Source organism: Meleagris gallopavo, chromosome 17 (genome assembly GCF_905368555.1).
Source record: "Meleagris gallopavo chromosome 17, MGAL_WU_HG_1.1, whole genome shotgun sequence".
Lineage (NCBI taxonomy): Eukaryota > Metazoa > Chordata > Aves > Galliformes > Phasianidae > Meleagris > Meleagris gallopavo.
This window is the reverse complement of record NC_139420.1, coordinates 1,405,798-1,431,184: the sequence shown is the minus strand read 5'-3', so window position 1 is coordinate 1,431,184 and position 25,387 is coordinate 1,405,798. Positions and strand designations below refer to the sequence as shown.

The 25,387-nt window shown below is 42.2% G+C and overlaps 1 protein-coding gene across 4 annotated transcripts in view; it reads right to left on the bottom strand.

The window, feature by feature from the left end:
- ZDHHC8 (zDHHC palmitoyltransferase 8) overlaps positions 1 to 25,387 on the bottom strand; it is a 91,068-nt gene that overhangs the window by 17,048 nt on the left and 48,633 nt on the right. For 2 of the 4 annotated variants that reach the window (XM_085238128.1, XM_085238129.1), the window contains exons 2-5: positions 9,415 to 9,536; positions 5,067 to 5,224; positions 2,174 to 2,346; positions 1,414 to 1,516 (exon numbers count right to left, since the gene is read on the bottom strand). In XM_085238128.1, coding sequence (XP_085094254.1) covers positions 1,414 to 1,516; positions 2,174 to 2,346; positions 5,067 to 5,224; positions 9,415 to 9,536 — 556 coding nt within the window. The other 2 variants (XM_085238130.1, XM_085238131.1) reach the window with 2 other exon arrangements.

The window sequence follows — 25,387 nt, the reverse complement described above, 5'->3', positions numbered from 1 at the left end:
CAGATCTCTTATCTATCACTGCTAGCCTGTGGTCCTAATTACTTAGATAAGAGAGGTACCTGAAGGCTGTCCTTGCTCTGCTTACAGCTTTGCAGTACATAGGACTGCATAGAAATGAAGACAGTGTTTCAGTGGTTTGGTAGCTCAAGAAACCAAACCAACCTAGAATGCCTTTTCCAATAGTTATTTCTATCAAATTAAATGCAAAATTCTCAACCTGTCCAAATGTCAAGGTAACTAAGCACAGAAAAAGTTCTTTGTTTTCTAATTTTTAATTTTTTTTTTCCTTCTTCCTCAGCCTCTAATTTTCGTGGACAATTTTAACCCCTGCAGAGAAACAAGCCTCAGATAGAACATGATTTGGGATAAGAGACTAAAATGCTTTGGATTTCATGTTACTATTGTTAGCACTATCAAACTTAATACTTGGCCAAAATCAATTTTAAAATTAAGACCAGCTGATTCCAAGCCAGACTAAGATAGACACAGCAAAGCATTTAAGGATTTTCAGCTACAGTAAGCCTGCTTTGTTCAAAGTCCCTGTTAGGCAGCAATTCAAGATGACTTCAGATTCTTTGCCTATGTTAATTTCTCACACTATTCATGGATTTTATGCATGGTTTTATTGTCTTTTGTAGAATAGGAAACAATCTCACCCCAGTGTACAAAGACCTCAGAGAGCTTACTGGCACGCTGCATGCCCCAGCTGAGCTACCCCTTACAAACAGAGGCATGCTATGGACCCCATGACTAGATCTCTATCATCTGTTGCATGCTATCAATGTATGCACATGTATATATGCAGACCTCGGACAGGGTCTGAACATGATACATGTGAGTAACTGGAAGGGAACTAAAGTTTACAGGTTTTTTGGCACAAGATGCTGTGTCAGCACTTGGTTTGGAAAAGCAAAACAAGTTAGGTCCAATAGCCCGTGTGTGTGTGCATGCACATACACGAGAACAAGGGAGACAAAGAGAGAGAGACAAAGAGCTAGCTCAGACCTTATTAAGAGCATGTGGGTTGGCTGGGGGAGTTCAAAATATCAGGAGATAGGGCAAAGACTTGATTTAATCTTTTCCTTTCTTTTGTTCAGTCTCATGATTTGTTCAGTCTGACTCATAAAGTCTGAACTTCTGGAGTTGACAGTACACACCACATAAAACCTATTTCGAGGACGTGAGTAGATTTCAAATGTTAAATAAGTCTTTGTGGTTAGGAGAAAGGGAACATCTGAGCTTGTAGTGCATTCAAGAAAAAAAGTGAAAATGAAAAATGAGGCAAACTTCCTAGATCCTCACAAAACCCTCGAGAAGAGTGTTAGTTTTTTTTATTTGTCCAAGCTGACTTGCTGGTTTTTCTTTCCAAATCAACATCTTAGCTACAAACACAGAGAAAAGACTGCTTCTTACCTGCTCGTTGGTCGTGCGTCCTCGTGCCACTAAAACAATATGGAAACCAGTGAGACCAATGACTGGAATAAAGAATAACCCAGCCACACACATGACAGCCATTCTGTACCCAGGAGTTAAAGAAACTGAAGTGAATGAAGGGAAAATGAAACTACGAAGAACAAGAAAAGGAAAAGGAGAAAAAATCTGGGAAATAGCAGCATGTTCGTCATCTTCGACTAGGCTGATCAAATTTCACCTTAAGTCCATCTATTCCTAGCAACAGTCCTTATCATTGAGATTGTTAAAAAATAAAGTGAACTCTCTGATCCTGGCTTCAATCATCTTGTAAAGACTGCTCTGCACTAAACTATCAAAGGGAGTAGCAATCCTCAGCCAGGGGTTAGTGCATTACACTGCCATGAAGATGACATACCTCCAGGGCAAACACTACTGTATCATATGTTTAAATACAGTAAAGAGTACTCAACAGTGTAGAGTCACATGCAATTGGAAGTAAAATTCAGGGAGGCCGTGTATCTTTCTGCTGTGTGCCTCAGCAATGACTGAGATAGACAAAAGATCAGGCACAGCACTGGGGGTAACCACACATCAGAAAAGTAGAGAGAAAGAATTGTCCTAAGCATTTACAGGGGAGGAGCAACAGGAATCAGGAGAGAAGTAAACCTGCACCAGTTCCAGGAAGACAAACCTTCATATCCACTCTTTCATATTTTCCTCTAGGCCACCTTGTGTCTCTGAAGACCAAGAAGAAGGATACGTAATGGTGGTATGAGCTGCTCCCAGCTTTTCCATGTGGTTCAATATGAAAATCAGGCCAAAGGTGAATACTCCAACCATGTGCGTACTTAAGGACAGCAAGAAGAGAAAAAAATAGCGATAGTTCCTCCGTCCTATGCAATTGTTGACCCATGGGCAGTGATGGTCAAAATCCTTGCAAAGAAAGGGAGAGACAGGGAACAATATCCAAACAGTGAAAGGAAATAGCTTTTCTTAGAGGTAAATCCAAACTGTCGTCATGTAAAATCACATCAAGCTAGATCTGAAGCTTTACAAATCAGGTACAGTCTCTTTATAAGGCTCTTCCCTGCACAAAATGGCTTCTTTATATATGAATGGAGAGGTACTTGAGAGTTCATAGAGTTAAGAGAACACGTTGCAACATAAAACAGGCCATTTATCCGCTGGCAGCAGATGCACTGATTTCTTTTTAATCATCCATCACATGAGGAGTCAATTACAATGAAGCTATCATACCCTATAGTATTCTGAAGATGCAACATTGGCTGCAGAATTCTCTCCCTGACATTTCTATATTTATATGTAGCTGAACTTTAATTAGCAAGCTTCAAGAAAAATACTTTTCCACAAAGCAGGTTCCTACAAATTTTCATATTTGTAAGTTTTGCCCAATATATTTACCAAAACTTTACTAAATAAAAGAAATCGATCAGTTTTCTCAGAGCACATCAGAAAATGCCAGAGGTGATTTAATAAGGATCATTTCAGGCTATGCTAGAAATGCTGACCCAGCATATGCCTATGATGTGAATCTGGTTGTACGCTGCCTAAAATATCTACAGATTATGAAACTATATAAATACCCACTGTGAATGCTTCAGTAAAGAAAAAAAAGTCCGACTACTTTTGTCATGGATTTATTTTTCAGTCCATCTGGTCACAGCAGGCTTCGGGTTTCAACTGATTTTATTTCAGCAAGCGTTGTCATTTTTTGTTGTTAGGTTATTTTTATCAAACTGGCTCAAAAAGTTCTATATTCAGGCTAAGAACTTTCATAGCACATTCTAGACTGAATGAGAAAAGAGGTGAATTCCAACCCTGAATGCGTTCCACACTGAACAGCCAGCAAAGTCACTCTTCTCACTGTCTTCAAGCTCTTGTGGAATAGACAGGTGAATAGAAATAAACATTACAAGAATCAATAAAGTATGCTGTTTGAGATCACTATTTATTGATTCAGAAGTTATTAATGCTTTCTGCCTATATTTCTTCACAGCAATCATAATTTAATTATACAAGCAGAGTTTCATTCTTGCCCACCAGAAGAATCAGAAGCGTTGAACTAGTCTGACTATCAATAAATCCTCCTGAGAAGTAGGCAGTCACCTTGTGTTCCGCTGGTTTATTTGGGTTACTTTTGGATTCCCTCTCATTTTCATTTCTGCAGCAGAACTGCCTCCCCTGGAGGCCCTATGGCAGCACGAAATCGCAAGTGTTTGTACCACTGGGTTTTGGGCAATCTTTTCCTGAGAAAACATCATTTCTTGAAAATGGATTTTCATGCTAAGCCACTGGGGAGAGGAGAAGAAAGAAATTCTATGGGATAATTGAGAACTTTATCATCTAAACAGTCCTTAGAATCTAGAAATAGTGAAAACATTTGTTTTAAAACTAGGAATATATGAGCCAGGTTTTCTCCAAAAAATCCACCTCTATTTAACAATACACAGCAGTCTAATGCAACTGTGTGACAACGAACAAATAGTTGTGGCTATTCTCCTCCACCCAGGAACTTCAGTAGCTCCTTTCTCTCCATCTTCTCAGATCCAGCATCCTCCTTAAGGATTTTCTCCTGAAGGAGAAAATCACTGACACAAGATAAACCCTGTCAGCCTTTCTCACAGAAGCAACTGTGCAGCTTTCCTTGGGACTATTCCCTTGCTTTTGGCAAAGAGGATTAGGACAAAGATGGTGTATATAGCATTCTAGCTGATACCAGTATTTTTTGCTGTCTGATTAGCAGTCCCTTTCATTTTAATGGCACAGCTGAATATATTTTAGACACATTAAAAAAACCACATTTCTATTTGGGAAAAAAAAAAAAAAAGACCTTGCATCAGAAATGATCCTTAACAAATGGAATTTTTAGCTTAGCTATAGAAACTGCCCCCAGGCAACACAAGTACTGTGGATACAGCATTCTGTACTTAGAATTTTAGGAGATGTCTATAGCCCAAAAGCACTCCTTACTATCTGGGGGTTATTTTTAAATATCCTGTGTGCTTTACCAAGACCCCAGGGTTATTAAGAAACATGAAAGCCCTATAATTCAGAGGGACAACATTAGAAGCATGACTGAGTTCATGCTCCAAGCTGAGGTGCTGAAGTAAACATAGAGCCCTTCCACTGAGTGTAGAATTACACACAGAATTCTGACTTTGATTTCCACACATCCCCCGTGATCTTATGGCTCATCACTTAATTTCAAACAAACTGGTGCCCACATTGGTGGACAAACACACAAGTGAGAATAGTTCACCCTGAACTTTCTGCTCTCCTGAGCTCTGCCTCTCCATAAATGCTCCCATTCACCTCTCCATAAATGCTCCTCTTTTTTACAATCATGATCCCTAAGCTACCTCCAGGAAGACACAGCCAGGATTATAAACTTTTTAACCTAATTATTATCAGCAACAAAGCTGACATCAAACAATACTGCATATGTAACATACAACATAACAGAAGGCTGTGCTTCAAATGGTACTGATCAGTAGAAGACCATCACCAAGGTTAGAGCTGGGAACTTCCAAGAATTGAAATACTGGGGGAAGGACCCAACTGCACATTTCCAGTAGCATGTACGTGCAACCCCACCACTGGGCCAAAGTCAACACAATCAACAGCACTGTTACCTCAACACAGTTGTCACAGACGCTGCAGTGAGAGCAGCGTGGAGGACGGTAGAAGTGGCAGGTGGCACACCATTTCATCCGTACTTGGATTCCTTTAATCTCCACATTCTTGTAGAGTGGAGCTCGGAAGTCATCGTCTTTATCTTCATCTTCATCTGCTGCTCAATGCAAAACTAAAAGTTACTGGAAATAACAGAGAGCAATGATAAAATATCTAATCCAGACAGCGCCTTGGATACAGGGGCACTGCATGTGCTCTTGGGCTTGTCAGAGAAACAGAGTGGTGGAAGTGATGGACTGTCAGAACAGGTTGTCCTGGTTGCTGAACATATCAGTGATCTGGGCTTGTTTCTGCACCCGAGGCAACTCCCATGGGAGCACCAGGCAGCCAGTCCAGAGCCTGGACAAAGAGAAGTGTTTGAGTCTTATCTTAGCCAACAGTTACAGGCAGAATGGATGGGATGAGATGCAAACTAGAGTCAAAGAGGAGACAGAAATCAAGAAATCATTCAAGCCCCTGTTGAGAAGGCAATTTAAGATTAACTCAATGCTAGCTTACCAGCACATAAATCACAAGAAATTACATTAAGAGATATTAAAATAAGGTTTTGTTAGCTCAAACCTCCAAACCAACCCAGATGACCGCATGTGATAATTTGTCAAGTGCTCCAGTGCCAGTCCACCACCACCCCTTTTACTCCTGGGAGCCTGATGCCACAGTGAGAAGCAATTTGTGTGCTGCAATGAGCCCTGGCACCAGGTCTGCTTTCTTATAGCATATCTCCTGCTCACTTCTTCATAGCATACCCCGAATATTCTTACTTTAGTAGCAGTACATAACTGGGATGATCTCACTTCTCTCAAAGGCAGTACAATCCAGCGATTTGAGCACAGGACTGGAAGTCATCAAGTCCTGTATTCTGATTTTTTCACTCTGTGACCTTGGGATAAGTTATTTAGCCTCTCTTTGCCATTAATAAGATGGGGAGGACAATATGGCAGAGTCATCTTATTAATGACAACCCAGTGGGTGGATGGCTTATCGTCTCAACCAAGTGCTGCTGTTTAAAAAAAGAGGCCATTTAAAAATAAATGCAAAAAATAAAAGCCAGTCTAGAATGCATCTTGGGAAGAAAAGGAAAGAACGATGTTCACAAAAGCTCATCTTTTATTTTAGATTCCTGTAATCTTTATTTGTTTCCTTTTGACAGAGACTACGTAAGTAGTTAAACTCTACTTAACACCTGGTAAAACACTGCTGTGCAGCTGCAGACTCCAAATTAGGTGGAAATTCATGATATTATCCCGGTGGAGCATCAATAACTGTCATGCTGTTCTATATTAAATCTTCTCTAAATGTGTTAGCCCTACTAAAATGATCCGATTTCCACCAACTTCACAAGGAGCTTTTCTCTTCACTTAGATGAGTCTGGGATCTGGCTCAGCTACAATATTTACCTTGCAAGAATATTCTCTGGATTAATGTTTGTGCATGGAAGCAGACTGCTGTACTGGCACTGCTCCCTACAATTTTCCTTCATAAACGATCACTGACAGTCAGTGGGAGCCAGACTCTAAATCCCTTGGGGCACTTCTATTAATACAATCTTTGGGTTCTTCAATGCTTCAAATCAGTCCATGCTGTACAAAACATGTGTGGGCATAGGAAAACAAGGCACGACAGTGGTCACACCATTTAAACACTTGTAAAAATACTGACTATGCGGTCAAAAAGTCAGTAAGTTGTACATACCTATGCACAGTGGTATATGCTTGTATAAACACATCAGTCTGGCAGAATTGACACACAACTGAAAAGTATTTATAGAATATTCACATTAAAAATACTGGAAGTCAGTTTGTAGTTGGAATTTATAATTAGCCAGCAACAAACATCAGCAAACTCAACTCAGACTGTAAATCAGATTTGTCAGGGCAGTCTCAATTTCAGTGACTTCCGTTTCTTCTCAATCATTTCAGTGCATTACTGGCAGCTCAATTGCACAGAGCAAGTCCTGGCTCATCTCAGGATCATTCAGAGAGCCAGCAAAATAAAAAAAAGAATAAATAAGTAATGGATCCTGGAGGTTAATTTAGGTCCTGTTCAGTAATACAAGAAAAAGGGGGCTTACTTCCCCCCATGCCAGAGAACCTGTAAGCTCAAATGATACAGCTGGAGATGTCCTTATTACCAGCTTCAGGTGATCTGAGCACAAGAAGCCATTGGTAGAGGTCAGTACCTTACCACTCAGATTCCTTCAGTGTTATTTGCTGACAAAAGGCAACCAAATCTCCTGGTTTTATAACACGTCTCATGATTTTTGGCAACTTCCTTAAAGGAATCCTGCCATTTCTTAAGACTCTGTTTTTGCATTGCTTTTCTATTATTTTGTTTTTAAAGTAAATTTGTAACTATCGGGAATGTGCTAAAAAGCTTGAAAACCAAGATTAAATCTGTAATTTCAACAGCAGAAAGCAAACAGATCCATCATGTATCATTTTAAATCACTCCTACAGTTTTTGAACTCCTTGGGTTGCAGCTCTGTGGGTGGTGTGGGGTAGCGATAGCTTTTTTAGCATGCACACTTGTGATCTGAAATAACATCTGCTCCCCTTTCCTCCCAGCAATGGTATTTATAGTCTTTCCCATCTTTTCCTTATCAGATTGCTTCCTTCACACATCTACACTTTTACCCCCTCATTTTCTTTAACTATGACTCCCATCTCTCTTGTGTTTTCCCTACTCCCAACCTCTTTCAGACCAAGTGCATGCAGAGCACAGGGAGATAAGCCTGCGGCCACAAGTAAACAGAAAGGGATGGAAGAAAGGCGAGCTGTAGGGACTCCGCCTTGCTCCTGACTCCTTTGTGTTAAGGAACTGGGAATTAGAAGAAGCTGATAAGAATTAATTGATGGTTGGATTAGATGATCTTAGCAGTCTTTCCCAACCTTAATGATGCTATGAATATTTCAAAGTTTCCATTTGATCTCCATATCTTTTTCTCCTTTAAATGCAAAGACCAAACTAAGGAGCTTGTTGGCAAGAGGAAGTTAGAGAAGTCTAAAGGAAGGCATGAATTTACAATATGCTCAGTCCTGATCACACTAGGGCACAGTAAGTCAGCAAGCTCCTCTCTGAGGAAAGCACACTGTACAAAGATATTAGATTCTCAAACTGAGATGTTCAAACTGAACAACATTGTTCCAGTGTTCCTCCTACTGAAGGCAAAGAGTGTGGATGCCATCAATAACCTCACACTCATAGCATATTCAAGTGTGGTTATGTCTGATGAGAGAGAGGAATTGAAAAATGCAAGAAACTAGATAAAAGCTCTACGTGCTTACATTTTTGAAAATCTCACTAGTATACGTTTGTACCTTTATGCACATCATCCTGCACAAATGACTACATGTTGCCCCTGCACACAATTATTTCCTTTGCTGGAGTGCTGCATAATTGCTCAGAGGTTCAAAGGGCTCAGCTGGAGGGAAGGACACCAGATGCTCATCATTATGCCCGCTACCTGGAGAATCCTGGCACTCACTATTCATGGAGGCTGGCAGGACAGGTATCTTGTTCTTGTCAGGTGCAATGGCAATTCAAAATAGCTTTTATATTCACAGAACAGAGGTGAGCAAGAACACCTTGCAAACAGATCCACCTGTTTGGCAAGACTGCCTAGAGCAGTTCTGATGCAAACTGCATGAGAATAATTATTGGAAGACAGATAAAATTAGGTGATAATTCTCTCATTAAGTTGTGTTAAAAGAGAGAGCTCCTCTGTGTTTCCCATTACATTAGCAGAGCGATCTTTATCCTATTTAATCAGCTGTGCGTCCATACTAATTCAAGCAGGGATATCTTTTAAATGTATACATTTTTAGACACTCTAAAGCAAGCCTTAATCATTACCTTTTCTAGCATTCAATGCTTACGCATTTGTTTTAAGGCTTTTTGGAAGGAAAGTCTGCTTTGATGAAGATGTTTCAGAAAGTTCAGCCTCTCCCCTCCACTACATTCAACTTCCTATTGTGAAGACAGCAACTTGAATCCAACATGCCAGCATGACACAGGGATGGCAACTGGAATCACATCAATCAGGAGAGCTGCTCAAAGGAGAACGATGCTGTGCAGCACTGTACCCTCAACTGCCAGCCCCAGGGAGTGCAAGGACAGCTGACACCTCCCAACTCAGAAGCTGGGAAGTCTCAGAAGCTCTTTCTACTATATCGCCTCTACTGCCAGCTGAGGGTAAAGGATAATACATAAACAACTTAAAAATCTACAAGAAAGATTATCAGAGAAAAGGGGGGGGGAGGGGCACCCACCAGACCCATTTTCTGTTACCTCGTGGAAAAACTCCAGGGTCCATGAAAGTAGCCATGCTGAAGTTCGCCAGCACAAACAAGAACACGAGCCCATTGTACACCGGGATGGCTGGGGAGATGGCTTTTGTCAGCCAGGGGCACCTGTGGAGGAGAAAAATTACAGGTGAGGGCTCTTTTGGCTGTATCAAGCAGTTTCTTCCCATTCGCCTCCATCACAAAAGTAGTCTCATCCACTCTCCACCAGCCATTCAGCCAGATTCACAATTTAACATCAGAAATTTCAATTGCCAGTTTCAGCAATTCACAGTACGCTGCAGCCGCCCTTTGTAAAGACGCTTTGTTCCAGAGCACAGAAAGCTCCAGCTGCTCACGTGGCTTGGGGGGCTTTGCAACCCTATTGCTTTATTTGCAACCTGGCATTTTGCTTCTCTGTGTAAAAGCTGCATGCTATTGTTGCATTTCTGTTTATCATGTACACTGCCTGGTTACAGACAGTGCCCAGTTCTCATCTGGCAGAAAGCAAAACAGGACTCTTACACCCTTGATCACCATAGCAGGAACAATGCAAAGGCCATTCACGTCCCACAGAATCTTCCTGAGCGGTTTCCAAGTCTAAATAACAAGCAAAACCAACACTGCAAAACCCCTCCCTGGTGGGAATTTGGACAGAGCATGAGCTCTGCCAGTGGCTGCAGCACCTGGGAATGCTGAAAAGAGAGTGAATGGCAACTGCCACGAGAGTACTGTTCCAAAACACAGAAAGACACAGCACACTCAGCACATGTAACTGGGGAGGACAAAAGGACAAGGAGAGAAACAAGACGACTTTGGAAAGAGCTTGGAGAAATGCCTGTTAGTTACAGGACAGCTGCTCTAACTGCAAAGATCATTTCCCAATGCAGAGGAGGGCTGGACCAAGACAGGTAACTGGGTCCAATAAAATGCAGCATTTACTCACTCAGCCATTTACAGCCTCTCTAAAGCTCACTGCTACGCACTACAGCAAACTTATTTCTCTTTCAGTTCCCTCCTGCCCTGCCAGCGGGGACCCTGGCAAACTGCTCAAGCCAGTCAGCAGCAGCACCTTGCCACCATACACATAAACCAAGCATTAACACACGCATTCCGGATCACATTTTGCCTGAGTTACATCTACAGCTGAATCGGGCCATCTGCCAGGCTGAAGCCTGCAGAGAGAAAAAAAAACAACAATGCACACCCAACATTCTCCCAGATCTAACTCGCACTGCTTGTGCTACTGATGTGCTGTTCTGAACAGCTGAGAATGGTGTTACCGACCTTGAAGAGACACTGTTAAACACGTGTGCTCTTGTGGCCAGCATTAGAAGGACAGCACATTTTCTCCCATTTCTTTGTGAGCAGGCAAGAGATTTTTTCTTACAGATAGCTGCTAATTCACAGAAAGATTATATGAGAGACTCCCTCGGATGATTAATGTAAGGAAGAGTTAACGTTCTCATTTGTTATTCCCTTTGTCATGTTCCCAACAAATACATCAAAATACTGTGAAAAACTTGAGCCATAAGCTAAACTAAACAGCTCATTTAATGTGTAAACACTGTGTCTGAAAATACTTCATGGAAGCTGAAATGAAGGATAGAGTGAGTCACTGTACATACTAGCCAGAAGGTCTGTGCACCATCCTTCCATTTTTCCTTCCCAGAATGTTTATACAGTATTAGATATTACATAAAATTTTAGATGGGTCAGAAGAGGCCTCATTTGTAAACTGGGCTGATCGATAAAAACAGATGTGAGATCAAGTCCTGACTCATAACTGCAAAATGGTCTGAAAGAGAAAATCAAACTGCTAATAGGACTCACAAAACATGATGCATCCTCTCTATCCTTCTCCTCTAATGTACACACAGTTTTAGCCAAAGTAACAAAAATTGTAATCCATGTCTGGCAGGCTGGTTTAATGCTAACCCATCAGGCAAAACTGGCATCTGATCTTCTGTACTGCCCCGAGAAGGAAGCTGCAGAAACGTCCAGACAGGCCCTACAGTGAGCCTTCGTTGTGTATTTCCTCCTCTGGGAGAGCTGCTCCCAGCCGCAATAACACTCATCTCTGGGACAAACCCAGATGAACTTTTCATAGGCTTTTCTTAATGGAAGCTGTTATGAATTCAGATAAACACCACACGGATTCAAAGCTTTCTTTGGTTTGCTGGCGAATCCAAGGTTTCAAGAGGCGATGGTCTTTGTGTCACCAACTCATCTCACCATGGAATCACACAGCCAAGGAAACAGCGCCTTGCACTTGCTGGATCAGCTGCAGAACTCAAAGGCAATGCCTACGGAAAAGTTAAGTGCTGGGACCAGCAATGGGGTGTGCAGGGACTTGCCTGTGTCCCAGCAGCTACACCTGCCTCACCTGGTGCTTCTACAGCTGCAAAGACACACTGCTCCACACAGGTGGTGCTCCTCACCCCACAATCAACAACCACCCTCCAGGTAACCACACCAGCACTTCTCAAAGGCACAGCACTGTCGATGCTCTAAGTTAATTTAGATCCCACAATGGAACCAGGAGCCCTGATGGATAACAGTGCGATTCCAGCCATGCTGCTTTGTGCTACTTCTGTAAGCATGCAGGACAGAAACCTTCCATGGTTTTGTTTACAGCTGAAATGAAGTGCCAGCACGCAGCACACTGGCACAGTGTGGATAATTACGGATCTCAAGTTCTTCTGAACGAAGCACACAATTACACAGGCAGCATTTTCCTCATAATTATACTTCTTCGACAGAGTGAATCTGCTCGTAACTCAGAGGGGAGTAATTTGGGGTGGCAGACTTAATCTCATTTATCCTATTTGCTCTTGAAACTCTACCCTAATAAAACAGAAAGTTAAAAAGATTAACAAATAAGATCACAAAACTTGATAGGTGTCAGACCAATTCATGCATCACCAACTGCCTTCCTCTGCTAAATTAAACAACAAATAATCCTTTCTGCTCTTCTGCTGGGTGCTTCTGAGCAGCCAGAGGCATGGAGCAGAATGTGCAGCAGGAGCCTACAGGTCTCCTCTTCATAGCAGAGAGATGGTATGATCTGCCTGTGAAGGGGATGAGGAAGATGTGGGAATCTCAAGCATACAGACATCCAAACTTGGAATACTCACACCTAATAAGAAGACTCTAAGGACTGCCTATTTAACTGTTCAGCAGCACCTGATAATTGACTTCAGTATGCTGGTATGCAACAAAACAATGTCCACTCAAATCACAAGGCACGGGCTTACAGCATGAATAATATAACTCAAATCACCTTCCTCTACTATTAGGGTGGTGACAACAGTAATACAAACTCACTGATTCACTGCATGCAAGTAGAACTGGGGACTAATTAGGTATGAGGGGGCAACAAGCAAACAGAATTGTCTAAGCAGTGGTACCAGTCTCACTGAAAACTTTCCGTGTCCTTACATCTGCAGCAGCCTGCTCTTGCTCAATACCCCTCTAGGAGCTTCTGGCCAAACTCTGATGCCGAGGAGCATCTACACATTTGCATATGTAAAATCTGTGTAAGGGATTTCTTATCACTGCCACATCTGGGCAAAGGTGTAACAAACATACGGTGCTGCAGTGCCCATTGCAGCTGTGCACGTGGGACAGAGGCACACGGCTGCACCCTGCGTCCACAGCTGGAGCTCAGGGTACCCCATGGTGGAGGGCAGCGCTCACAGCATCTAGCAGTGGAAATCTAACACATCTAATCTAATCTAATCTCTCACGTTCTCCACTCCAGGAGGTTTTTTTTTTTTATTTTCTTCCATTTATATGTTCTCTCCTGCCCTGAAATCACAGAAAGTACCTTTGTGGAAAAGTCACAGAAAAAAAATGCTTGCTTTCCATTTTTGCTCACTACCAAAGATAGCTGGGAGATTATTGCACATCTAAAAATATTTTGCAAGGTGCTAAGTCAGGTTTAAAATGGCATCGCTGGAGACTGTCAGCAGAGAACGTGTCTGAGTATCACAACCAACATGAAAGAGATGGGCAGGTTCTGGGATAGCTCAGGCCACCAGCTCACTGCTCAGTTCTGCACAGCAGATTTTGATAAATCATCTGATTGCTGCGCTGTGTCTTACTCATTGGCAAGATTGCAGCTAATACACTGTTGCCATAGCACTACACCCTCGCTGTGACTACAGCAGTTGTACTGATAGAAAGTGATATTAAAGTAAAGGATAACAACTCCGAATGTTACATAAAAAGGGGAAAAGGAGAAATAAATACTGGAGAATTTACCACTGGGAAGCAGAAACTGATGAGAGGAGTGCCACATGGAGCAGCTCATGCTGGTAATGAGTGGGAGATGGAAAAACATCCACTCTGGGTTGCCAGATGATGCAGTTATCCATCCAGGAGGCCAAAAGAAGACCCATAAAAAACACTATGAATTTCACAAGCCCATTCCTTGTGAAATATAGCTGACTGGAGCCAGAGGTTCAAATCCATCAGCTGCTTAACTGTTTAATTATTCACAAGAAATGTGCTGGGCTGAAATTCACTCAGGTTTAACAAAAGCTGATGAGGTTTCAGAGAACTTTCCATTACACCCTGGACTCAGTCCAAAGGTGAGTGGTTCATGTCTGGCAAAGTACAGATCAGAGGAGCTAAATCAATTAAAAATTCAACTTGAGATATAATGGTTCTTGGTGAAAAGTCTTATCTGGGCTATACATCACTCCCAAAATAAAATACACTCTACGTTTTCCACAAAGCTACTTGAAAGCTCTGGAGCATGTTCCTTTTCTCCCTTTTTAAGTGTCCCTAAATATCTAAGAAAAGACATTACTGTCATGTGAACTGATGAGGAAGAAATATGGAATAGGAACAATACCAATAGCCAACACTGAGTGACATGACCATAGGAACAACCATAACACCATCATCTTCAAGTCTGGAAGCCATACAATCATTCCAGTGGAGACAGATGGACCCAGCAGCCTGGACACGTTCTTACAAGATACACATCCAAAGTGACTTTACAGCACAAAGCTGCTCTTCGCACTGCTGGGGCCATTAGAGAGCCTTGTACAAAGGAGGGGAATGAAAATCCTGAAAGGCTGTTACGTTTCTGCCATGACTTGAGAGAGCTGTTCAGGAAATGTACAGCTAATTAAGACTAGGGGTTCTTGCAGTCTTGTCTGGATCATGTACTGCCTTTGAAATCTGGAAACAATACCTGTCCGTGGCCTGAATAACATGTTTCAGAGCTGTGGTGCAGGTTCTTTCATCTGTACAACAGCTTGCCTGTACGGGGAAGGAAGCCAGTCCTTGTCTGAGATCTCATCTGAAAAGTTCTAAACACTGCAACAGAATTACAGCATGTATTGAAAGGTTTCCCTGTATAAACTACAAAGATTAGAGACTTCATATTCTACAGAAGAGATGAACAAAACAAAGACATAGAGGTATCTCTACAGCAAAGAGATAAAGAAGATAAAGTGAAGAGTATAACCATTCTCATATATCAGATACACAAACAGACACAAAACAGTAAAACAAAAGCCTATCTTAGAATCTCATCTGTAACTTCTCTCTGGGATACCCTCCCAAAGCAGTTTTATGGAAATGTGAACTGGGAGCATGACATTTTACACGGAAAAAGAGTATTTACATAGTTGGTATAAAGTGGCCTTAAGATATGAAGAATTTAAGAAAAAAATAAGTTGGGCGGAGATGTTAGAAAATAAAAATGACAGACAAGCTCTATGTTTTCGTCTAGAAAAGAAACCATTCTGAGGAAGAAAGCTCCCTCTGGCTACCTGCTTCGGGGTGTTTACCCCTTCCCAAGCCAGCAGCCGGTACCAGCCACCTTTCCAGGCAGGACATCAGAGGAGAACCATCAGTGAGTCAGTCTATTTTGGCAACACTATTAATCCTCAAATCTACGGACCTAACAACGGTGGTCAAGGTAACAAAACAGAATAGGACTAGTCATCTAGTTCAGCACCCTGCTATCACAGACCCTATGCTCACCGCCTCACCCGGCCATGCACTGTCCTGAAATTAAACAGCCTTTTATACACCAAACCTCCATATACCACTCTTTTCTCTGCTGGATGGATGCCAGTAACAGCAGGGAGAACTGGGCCTCTCCCACACCAGCGCACAGCCCACTTCTGCTGCAGGACTCGAGGTGCCTGGGGCACAAAGCAACAGCTGAAAAATCCTTGTTCCTTCCAGCAGAGGGTGGTGGGACACACAAGCCAGTAAGCAAACATATAGGATTATATTGAAAGAAAGAGATGTGTGTTAAAACCAAAAAAGCAAAGGTTAAAAGCAAAACCAAGGGTTCAATATCAGTAATGAAACAAAGCGACATTGCTCACTGCAGTGGAACTGTTACAAAATAAAATGCATTCTTCCACCTGCATTCACCAAGATGAAGAAACATGAAACATCAGCTGTTATCATCTTTACCCTTTCCCAGTAATACCATCATCTCTACTCTACTTTCTAGTTTTGGGCAGGGAGCAGCAGTGTCTGAACAGCCTTTTTCTGCACCTCTCTATTCGAAGCCTATCATCTCTTTATATGGAGCTGTTCTCCTTCCTTGAGTCTCCCAAAAAATCACTAAGTAACTTTCAGGCTCTGTTTCTTCTTGTTTCCCTGCCATTATCCTGCAGCAGATTAAGAAGCTCAGCAGCAAAATACGAGTCCTCGTGTAGCAAAAGCCCATGGTGCTACTGCTGCTGCATGCAAGGACATCCCTCAGGCACTTCTGAATCGGCAACCAGAGAGACACTAAGATAGAAGCAGAATCAGACTCTTCACAGACAATTAAACAATGGTGTCCCTCAGCTTAGATTACAGGTTTCCAGTTTTAACAGCACAAGCCAAGCCTGAGTCCTGAGCTTCTCCTGTCTACACACGCAGCAATGCCCCTGCTCACCCAACAGCATTCGGGCAGCCTTCTGGAGGCAGCTTCTCCTGCAGGTAAAACCTTATTATAGCACCTAGCAAAGACAAAAATGCTTTGGAGGAGCAATGAAAAACTAAGATACATAATGACTATCATATTAACTGGCTTTTTATCTAAGTGATGAAACACGGCAGCAGCATCTTAGGTCTAAATGTTTCTGGCAGCATGGGAAAGGCATAAAGGGAGTCTTCCAATATTTGGTTTGGAGCACAGGTATTCAATTCACGTTGACAGAAAACAAAATTACTTGGCTTAGAAAACATCCTTAGAGATATAATCTTGATTACAGAGACAGGAAAATGGGATTCAACCTAGAATACAGATTTATTTCTTGTCAATGCATTCTGAAATGCACCGAGGTGGGGAACCTCAGTGGCAGCCATGGATGTGAAAATAATTTGTGCATTATTTGCTCTACTCTAAGCCCACCACCTCCAAAGACAGAGAGCACCTTGTTCATATACTGCAGTGGACACTGGGTAGCTGTTTTGTCATTTTCCTTGTTAATACCTCAGATTTCACTAAAAGTCTATAGGTTTGTGATACGGGGGGATGTTTATTTGAAAGAACCACAAAGTTATCAGAAGAGATGTATTTGTGCACTGGACCTGAATGCACCAAAAATCTTCCAACTATGTTGCCATAATTCAGCAACACAAGTCAGGATTATAATTACCTGAGATGCATTAGAGACACTTAATACGCTTAATATACTCCTGAGCCAAAACAGGACAATTAGCAGCTCCTCTACCAAAATAGAAGAGTATGCAAATGGCATATGTGTCACCATCTGCTAACAATATGCTACACGCAGATCAATTCAGGAAAAAAAAAATAAAAATAAAAATAAAAAAAAACCAAAAGCTTGTTCCTATTTCCAAGAATCAAAGTGAATACTCAGCTTAAGCATTATACTTTCCAGATTCCCAGCTGGGACCAGAATGAGAAGCATCAAGCATCTTATGATTTAACTGTTGAGAAATTTCCAGGCCAAACTGACAAGCAAGAGGTTTGGATACAGATCTGAACTGTGGGATGATGTTGTGTCTGTGGAGTTCTTCCACCACTTCCAATAGCAATGGTATTTCCATGTGTACTTTAAAAAAAAACCCTTATTCCAGAACTTTGTTCAAGTTCATCCACTTGGGTTTGGTTGTTCTTTTTTGTTTGTTTGTTGTTGTTGTTTGGATTTTGTTTGTTTGCCTGTTTGTTTTGTCCCTTGATTTAATTTAAAGAGTAGGATACATCATTTTACTCTTCAGGAAAATATGAATATTTACTTCTTGCTAACCAGCTAACACAGCAGAATGGAAATAATGAACTGCTTGAGCTGTTCTGAATTAACCCCTTATTCCTCCTCCTCTTCTTCCCTCCTTCCAGTATTTCCTGAAAATCACATACCACAAGCAAAGTGGTTCTGGCTTACACTAGAGAATGCCTACAGCTCTGGGATTACTTTGACATTCCTCTTCAATACCAGACAGGCCAGGGGAAGCGTGGAGCTGCAGATCACCGGGGGGCAGCCACTGTTTACTTTTCACAATACTCACTTTGATTTTTGAAATTGTTTGGATTCTCTCTTTTTCTCCCCAAAACAAAGTGCTGCCCACGCAGGCACTTTAACCCTCTATTGCCTCTTTAAAGCATGAAGTGGGTGCTGCTCCCTCGTCCCCCTCCCCAGGGCTGCAGGCAGCCCACAGTCCCAGGGCCACCAGGCGGCTGTGGTCCGACTGCGCCCCTTCCAGCCAGGAACAGAAGCTTTCATCTCCATCGAGTTAAAAGACACTTAAGACTTGTTATTATTTCTGAATTGCAAAACTCACCATTTGCAAAGGCTATACAGAAAATAGCCCTCCTTCAAAAGGTTACTAAAAAGAAAAGTAGAAGTGCTAGGTTGCACCAGATGAGGAAATAAATCTGCCTGTGGTCTCTGGTAATTGATATGCAGCACCTCCTTCAGTGTTTCCTGCTTCTCTCGAATTCACATAACTATGGCTTTCGCTTCTCAAGGACATTTTGTGAATGTCATGGAAAAAAAAAGGCCTGAGATAATGAGATGGTCATCCTAAAGATACAGTGCACAGAGCTGAAAAAGTATTCTCACTCTGAACAGCAACAGATGTCAAGAAAGCAGAACCCTGCCACAAACTTCAGCAGTGCAGCAGCACAACACAGGGTTAATGTGAACCAGGAGCACTGTAACAGCTCCAGAAACAGCCCTGAGTCTGCCCAGGGAGCGCCCTGCCCGCAGCCCTGCAGCACTCAGCCCGGGTGCAGGGCAGCACCCATCTCTGCAGGCCGCGGCTGTGCTGCCAGCAGTGCTGCCCACTGGGAGGGCCGAGCAGAGGGCTGGGAAGAACAGATCCACTTCTATTAGGATTTTGTTTCCTACTCGTTCGACTCGATTCTAAGCACGCCTTCACAAACACGCAAGCATGGAGTTGTTCAGATTACGTATCATCTTGTGTTGCTCATTTACAACAGCACAGCCAGAGACAAAGAAATAACTTGAAGTGCTCAGCTCCCTTCAAACAGATGAAAGCCCGCAGTGAGGGGCTAGAGGACGCTGACTGGTGTTTCCTCCAGCCCACCATGCACACACAGCACACAGCACTGAGCAGCCTGCAAAATCCCAGCCTCCCGCCCTGAGCACAGATCACGAAAGGCAGAACCACTCTGAAACATCTCTCTTGCAAATTGCTGTAATTTCCCATCTGTCTTCAGCTCGGTTGACTTCGCTGGGTCCACAGGGGACGATTTACAGCATTTGTTTTGGATTAAAGGTTCCCAAACTGTGACTCAGGCGGCAGAATAAATGATTTGCAGCTGTCCCACAAAGGCACACTGCATGGCAATGCCACCCCGGTGTGGCCGCGCCAGTGTCCTGAACCAGCCTGAGCCCCCAGGTACAGCCCCAAGCATTTAGGAATCAGTGACTGAGCTACGCTGGTTTGCAGGCAGAGAAAAGCAAGATTTGTTCTACGACCTGTTTGACAAGGACATTTGCTGTTCAAGTATTAGAACGTAGCGAATTTGTTGGCTGAACAAAACAACGGAACATTTTTTAATTCTTGCCTGCCATTTGTTTTTGTGCTGGATGCTACCTGTAACGCTGCGCCTTGTGGTGCAGGCAGGTGTTATCACACAGAGCTGCATCTGCCCTCACATCCACTGCAACCGCAGCGTGACTGCACAGAAACTGGCACAGGCAAGCAGGCAAGATAAGAGCTGCATCTGGACCTACAGGGTTTATCAGAAATGACATTCATTTGCTCATTATTTCTCTGGCAAATTCTGAGTTTGGGAAATTTCTGAATTTTTCAATGACCGTTTTTTTTCCCCATTGAATAGAAAAGGCATATATTACTTTTCTTTTTTCTTTTTTTCTTCCAGTAATGATGGCATTCTCAGTGTATTCAGTGAAAGGCAAAGAAACAGCACTGTACCTTCCCTCCATTTTCAGTTTCTGTACTGTCACATTTTAGTCAATCAGTTATCACTGCTACGTTGTGCTGAAAGAACCTTCCTGTATCTGCAGTGCAGATCCTTCACCTATTTAGCTGAATACACGGAAGTATTTTCATTTCAGTCACTGAAGCAACCCTTCTAGTAAACTGCTGCACAACTTCTTCTCTGTGGAAGATTCCTCACCACCTCCCCTAACTCCAGGTGGGTCACCAGCATCACCTGCCCTGCAGCCACTTCTGCAGAGCAGCTCTGGGACAACTTATAAATTCTGTTCAGAAACCAGTAAGTGTGTCAGACAAGGTTTTGGGCTCTTGGATATCAAAAAGACATCCTCACATAATTCACATAACTTTTGCTTTGAACTTTTCTCCTTCAGTGGAGCTGTCTAGTAACTCCAGAAGACTCTGCACACTACTGATGGATAAGAAACATTCCCCATGTATAAAGAATGTACATGCTACCCAACAGGAATCTTTTAAAGCAAGCTGAGGATGAAGCTCCTGTGGGGCATAAGTGGCAATGATGGTAAATCAGGGGTGGAGCACTGCTGCCGTGGAAAAGAATTGAGCTGGACGCTGAAGAAGGTGTTTGGGACACATGTCAAGGCCAGATCAGAAAAGCCAATTGTTGCTATTATCTACTTAATAATCTCTTGTGTGGAAAAGGCAGTGAGGGAATTCTTTTCAGCCAACGCGACTGCCTAAGCCAATGTGACTGTGTATGCCAGTGCCCAAGGCAAATAATACTCTAAACAACAAGGCATTTGAACTTCAGTATAAATACTAAATTTGCAAAGACAGCTGTTTGCTTACAGTTTCTTCCTGCAATCTCTATTCAGTACTTTATATTTACATAAATGCACAACCATGTCCAGTCCCACCCCTCCCAGGTCTGCAAGCACAGGTAGGTGGGAAGAAGTGTCAGGTTTACATTTCAATCCTACAAGGGTGCTTCCCTGGGAGCTGTCACACGGTGTCTGCTTGAAAAGTGACATACAACCATGGCAGCACAGTGCACGAGAAGCACTTGTGCATTTTACTCTTGAGTTCCTGTAATCTTTTCTCAGGAGTATCAAAACCACAGAACAGTTTCACTGCACAAGTATCTTCAGCAGAAGATAATAATGACAGAAGCAACCCCTGTAAAATGGGTATTAAAGCCAACTGCAAGCCAAGACAGCAACCTGAAACTGCTTTCAAGAGAATTCAGCCTTGACAAACTAGCACCAGCATCAAGCTGAGCCATGCAATGGTTCTTGATGTTTTAGCAGACACATTATTCATAGTGTAGATTAACTGATAATTGCTTGCCCCTTCTACTGACTGTGAAAAGCCGATAAAATGCAACTTGGACTAAAAAGAGCACACACAAATCTGTACCTCTGAGATGAAGATACTAGTAAAACTATTCCAACTCACAAACAAATCTTAATCTAAAGAAACACTGCCTTGAGGGCACACTTATCTTCCCCCGTATACTGTAAAGTTCTATCATTTGTCTTTAGCAGCAGTGACCTTAAAGTATATAAAATTCATAGTTTACAGGATAGATTGTAGTTAGAGGAGATCACATCTGAAGTTTCAATATAATTAATAATCCTTCAAACAGCAGGTTCTGGAAGTTCACATACCTTACCCTGCCAAGCAGAATGATCAGTTCTTACATCCAGACCAAACTCTGCCACACAAACACTGCCAGCACTCCCTTCAACAAAGATGAATAAACATAGTTGTTTGCTGATATTTTTCTTCCCCACAAATCCTCCTATCTATGATCAGATTTCTGCATCATGGAAGAGAATACTGGGATGCTCACCCAGTCACAGCTGTAGATGGTCTGAATCGATTATCATCCTTCAGGGAAAAAAAAACAACTGTAATTTTTCTTACATGATTCAGTGCAAAGCACATCCTCTTGCAGTCACTGTGTTCAGAAAGATGAGTACACATCTTTAACTTGATCTGGATCAACTGCCATCTCCTTTTATAAACTGACTTGCATACAGCCAGCCTGGACTAAAATAAATGACATCTAAGAGAACCACAGACCATTAACAGATCGGATCCAGCACTTGAAAATTCAGGTATCTGACACACTGTTGAAAGAGTCAGCATTGAAAACACGTAAGAAATAAAGAAAGTGATCCCTAACTACAGATCTTACACCCTGGTGCCTCTTGCTTCCCCTTCACCAGGCGCATGGCCCATCCATTGACAAGTGTGTTTTCCTACTCCGGTTCCTTGGGAGTCTCTATTGGCTGTGCATCAAGCCAAATGTTCATTTTTGCTATCAACGTAGCCAGGGGGCTCAGAGATGCTAGCCAACCCTTGTTCAACTGGTGTTACTGTTTTACAACATGTCATGCTTGGTGATATTGAAAGGAAAAGGCAACAAAAAGAAAAATTCATCTTGTGATTAAACACAACACTTTGGATCGCTGGCTGCTGCTGCTGGCACCACGCCACTGTCTCCGAGGACAGAACAGAACCTGTCTGCTGTCTTCAACAAAAGAATTTTTATACAATGAGGGTCTCTTGCTACGACTGATCAAAACGGGCAGCTTGGCAAGAAGACCTGGAAACCATCAGTTACAGCTTTGTTATACCCCAGCTTAAAGCTGATGCAGTCCTGCTCCAGACTGAGATGACTGTACAGAATTTCTGCTCGTACAGAGCATTCACGTGCCATGTAATACACTGCTACATTCACAGCATACAGAACTTACAGCAAATTTGTAAGAGTTAGAAAATTTGATTTCAAGATATTTGCATGTGTCAATCCTCAGAGCTTGCTAAGCACCTGCTCCCACAAAAACAGGCTTATGTGCCATTGAAAGATTTGCACTGGCCCTTTGGAAAGGGATTAATTGCTTTTCCACTATGAATATTTGCATAGGAGACTGTTAGTTATGCCAAAGTCTCTGGTACCTGCACTCTAGCATAAAGTATAGTTTTTGTGATCAGCTACACAATGACCATTTTTATAAATGTTCATTGCTAAAGTTTCAGTTAAACTCTGCTTAGAGTCCCTGTTTCCCTTAGGGAAATTCAGATACAGAAATCTACCCAGCTAAAACAAGAAAGCTCATAAGCACAGTCAAATTAGAACGCATTTCTAAACGATTTTTAATCATCATGTGCATAGCTTGTTAAAGGAACATGGCAGAAACTCTGTACCTTAAGCAGGAGGATCTGCTTTTTATGTTATCTGCAAATGGATCCCACCACTCTTTCCATACATTCTTTAGTTCAACCTCAAAATATCATCACTTTAGATATAAAGTATATTCATAGACCTTAAGAGCTTAAGTATGAATGGTCCTCCCTGCTCCCAAATGCTACCACTTGTGGCAGATCATGTGAATGACCAACATAACTACTGTCACCAGCAAAACCACCACCGAGATCTGCACACAACGGCATTCAGTGAAGAAATGCAAACCCAAAGATTCTAATGCCTCTGATCCCTTATTTTGGTTTGGTTGCTGATGGTCTACTCATCAAATGTGTGAGCAGTGAATCAGTGTGATGAATTACGCTTCTTATAAAATAGCTTTTAGAAAGCAACAGCTCTGTGTTGTATTTGGCTGTCTCCTAACAAGTGTGATGGCTAAACTGCCAAAGATACCACAGCTTCCCAAAACACACTGTATGAAAACCTCTCCAATTGTATGTGTGTTATTACTTCCAGCCATTCCTACACTGCATCAAAGGACGCAGGGGGATGTCTCACTGAGAGTGTTGCAAAGACAAATATTTTGATCAGAAGAAACCTTTGACCAAACCCCTGATGACGGATAGCAAAATAGCAGTCTCTGAAATCAACAACTCAGGCTAAAAAATGGTTGCGGCAGGCAAACACAAAAGTGGTTCTGAGACATAAATCACATAATCTGAAACAGAGTATGACTTGTGTTTGTGCACTTTCCAGATGAAGTAATTGTATGAAGCTGTTCTTCAGCTCCCCAGGCAGGCAGAAATGCGTATGGATAGAAAGGGTGTGAGCTTTACCTAATGTGATGAAGCTACAAAAGTGATGCATAACCCTCGTGTTGATGCAGTCAGTGAGGAGATGCTTATGTCAGACCATAAGCACAGCCAGGAGATTTGTCAGTGTTCAAAGACGTTGAATTCTCTACCTTCCGCTTCCTGCCTCAGGCTCCTGGCACGCACACCTCCTCCAAAGCCATCTTTCATTACAGCCTGAAAAGCACATTTTTCTCTTCCTTCTCCTATTCACCTTAAAAGTCCTCCAGATTTCCAGGGATGTTTTCCAGCTCCATGTCTCCCTTATCGGAGAGGCTAGCTTTGTGCACATCCATTAAGTAGAACATACAGGTCAATGTGCTGGACTGTGATTATCATGTTCATCTTTCTTGGGAAATTCTTTGCAGCTGCAGTGGCTGATTGCAGCTACCATACATTTGGGCTTCATCTTTTTTGCATGTTTGCTTCCTCTTGTGGATATAGACAACAAAATACTGCACATGCATGCTTTATATGGATCAGCAAATTGGCATTAGATTAACTCCTGTTTTACAGATTAGTTCCATGAGCTCAGATTTCATCTCTGTTCTGCAACACCTACAAAAAATCTCTAGTTTAAGTTCTGGGAGAAAAAACTGCAACTTACAGAATCATGAATTTTTCAAATATATCATAACAGATGAACAAAACTAAACAAAAATGAAGGTAGAAGTGAGATGCACTGAAGCCATGACAAATGCAAATAATAAAAGCACAAAGAAGCATCAGGAAAGCTACTCCAGCCATGCCCTGCAATGGCTGCAGTGCTGTGACTTTGGTAAGTGGTACAGCAAGTTCACATTGATGTTTTTACTAATGTAAGCAATTCTGCTTGGGCCAGCAAGCCCATGCATGTTAGCAAGCTGCCAGGGGTGTTTTCAGCTAAGAGTCCATGGTCTAATCTTTCACATACAGGCAAGAGAGTAATTGGAGCATTGTTCATATTGTTCACAGGGCAAGAGCTCTTCTGATTCAACCCTGACGCTTGAACTGCACCATCTCACAGGAGACAAGAGGAAAGACACAAAGATTATAGTGTGGGTAAAGGGCCCTCAAAACTACAATAGAGAGAAAGGAATTTTTGCACGTTAAGCAACTAAGCTCATTTCTGCTGAAAAAAAATCCACTCCTGCTAAAGGCTAATATTATGCATGCAGAAAACACAAACCTGAATAGGATCTCCTGTGACACAGAAAGGCAGAAATCCTTCAGTTCTCAAGCAAAGCCAGCTTTGGGCCTGCTCTGGTGAGGGGTGGAGACAGAGTAACCCCATTTTTATCTCCAGTGTTTGCTGTCCTGTAATTCTTCAGTACCTCTGCACTGTGTTCACATCACTTTGCAAATGCTCCACAGCACGGACTGGCCAGGCTTTAGGACAGTTGAGAAAACTCAAGTGGAAACGCCTAGATATGCTTGACACCTCGTTTGCAGGCTGCCTGTCATGTTGGTATTAACAATGCAATGGCAGATCTACTGTGGAACAAATTCCTTATAAATATGGATTCATCAAACTGAAATGTCTGGGTAATAAAGGTGGT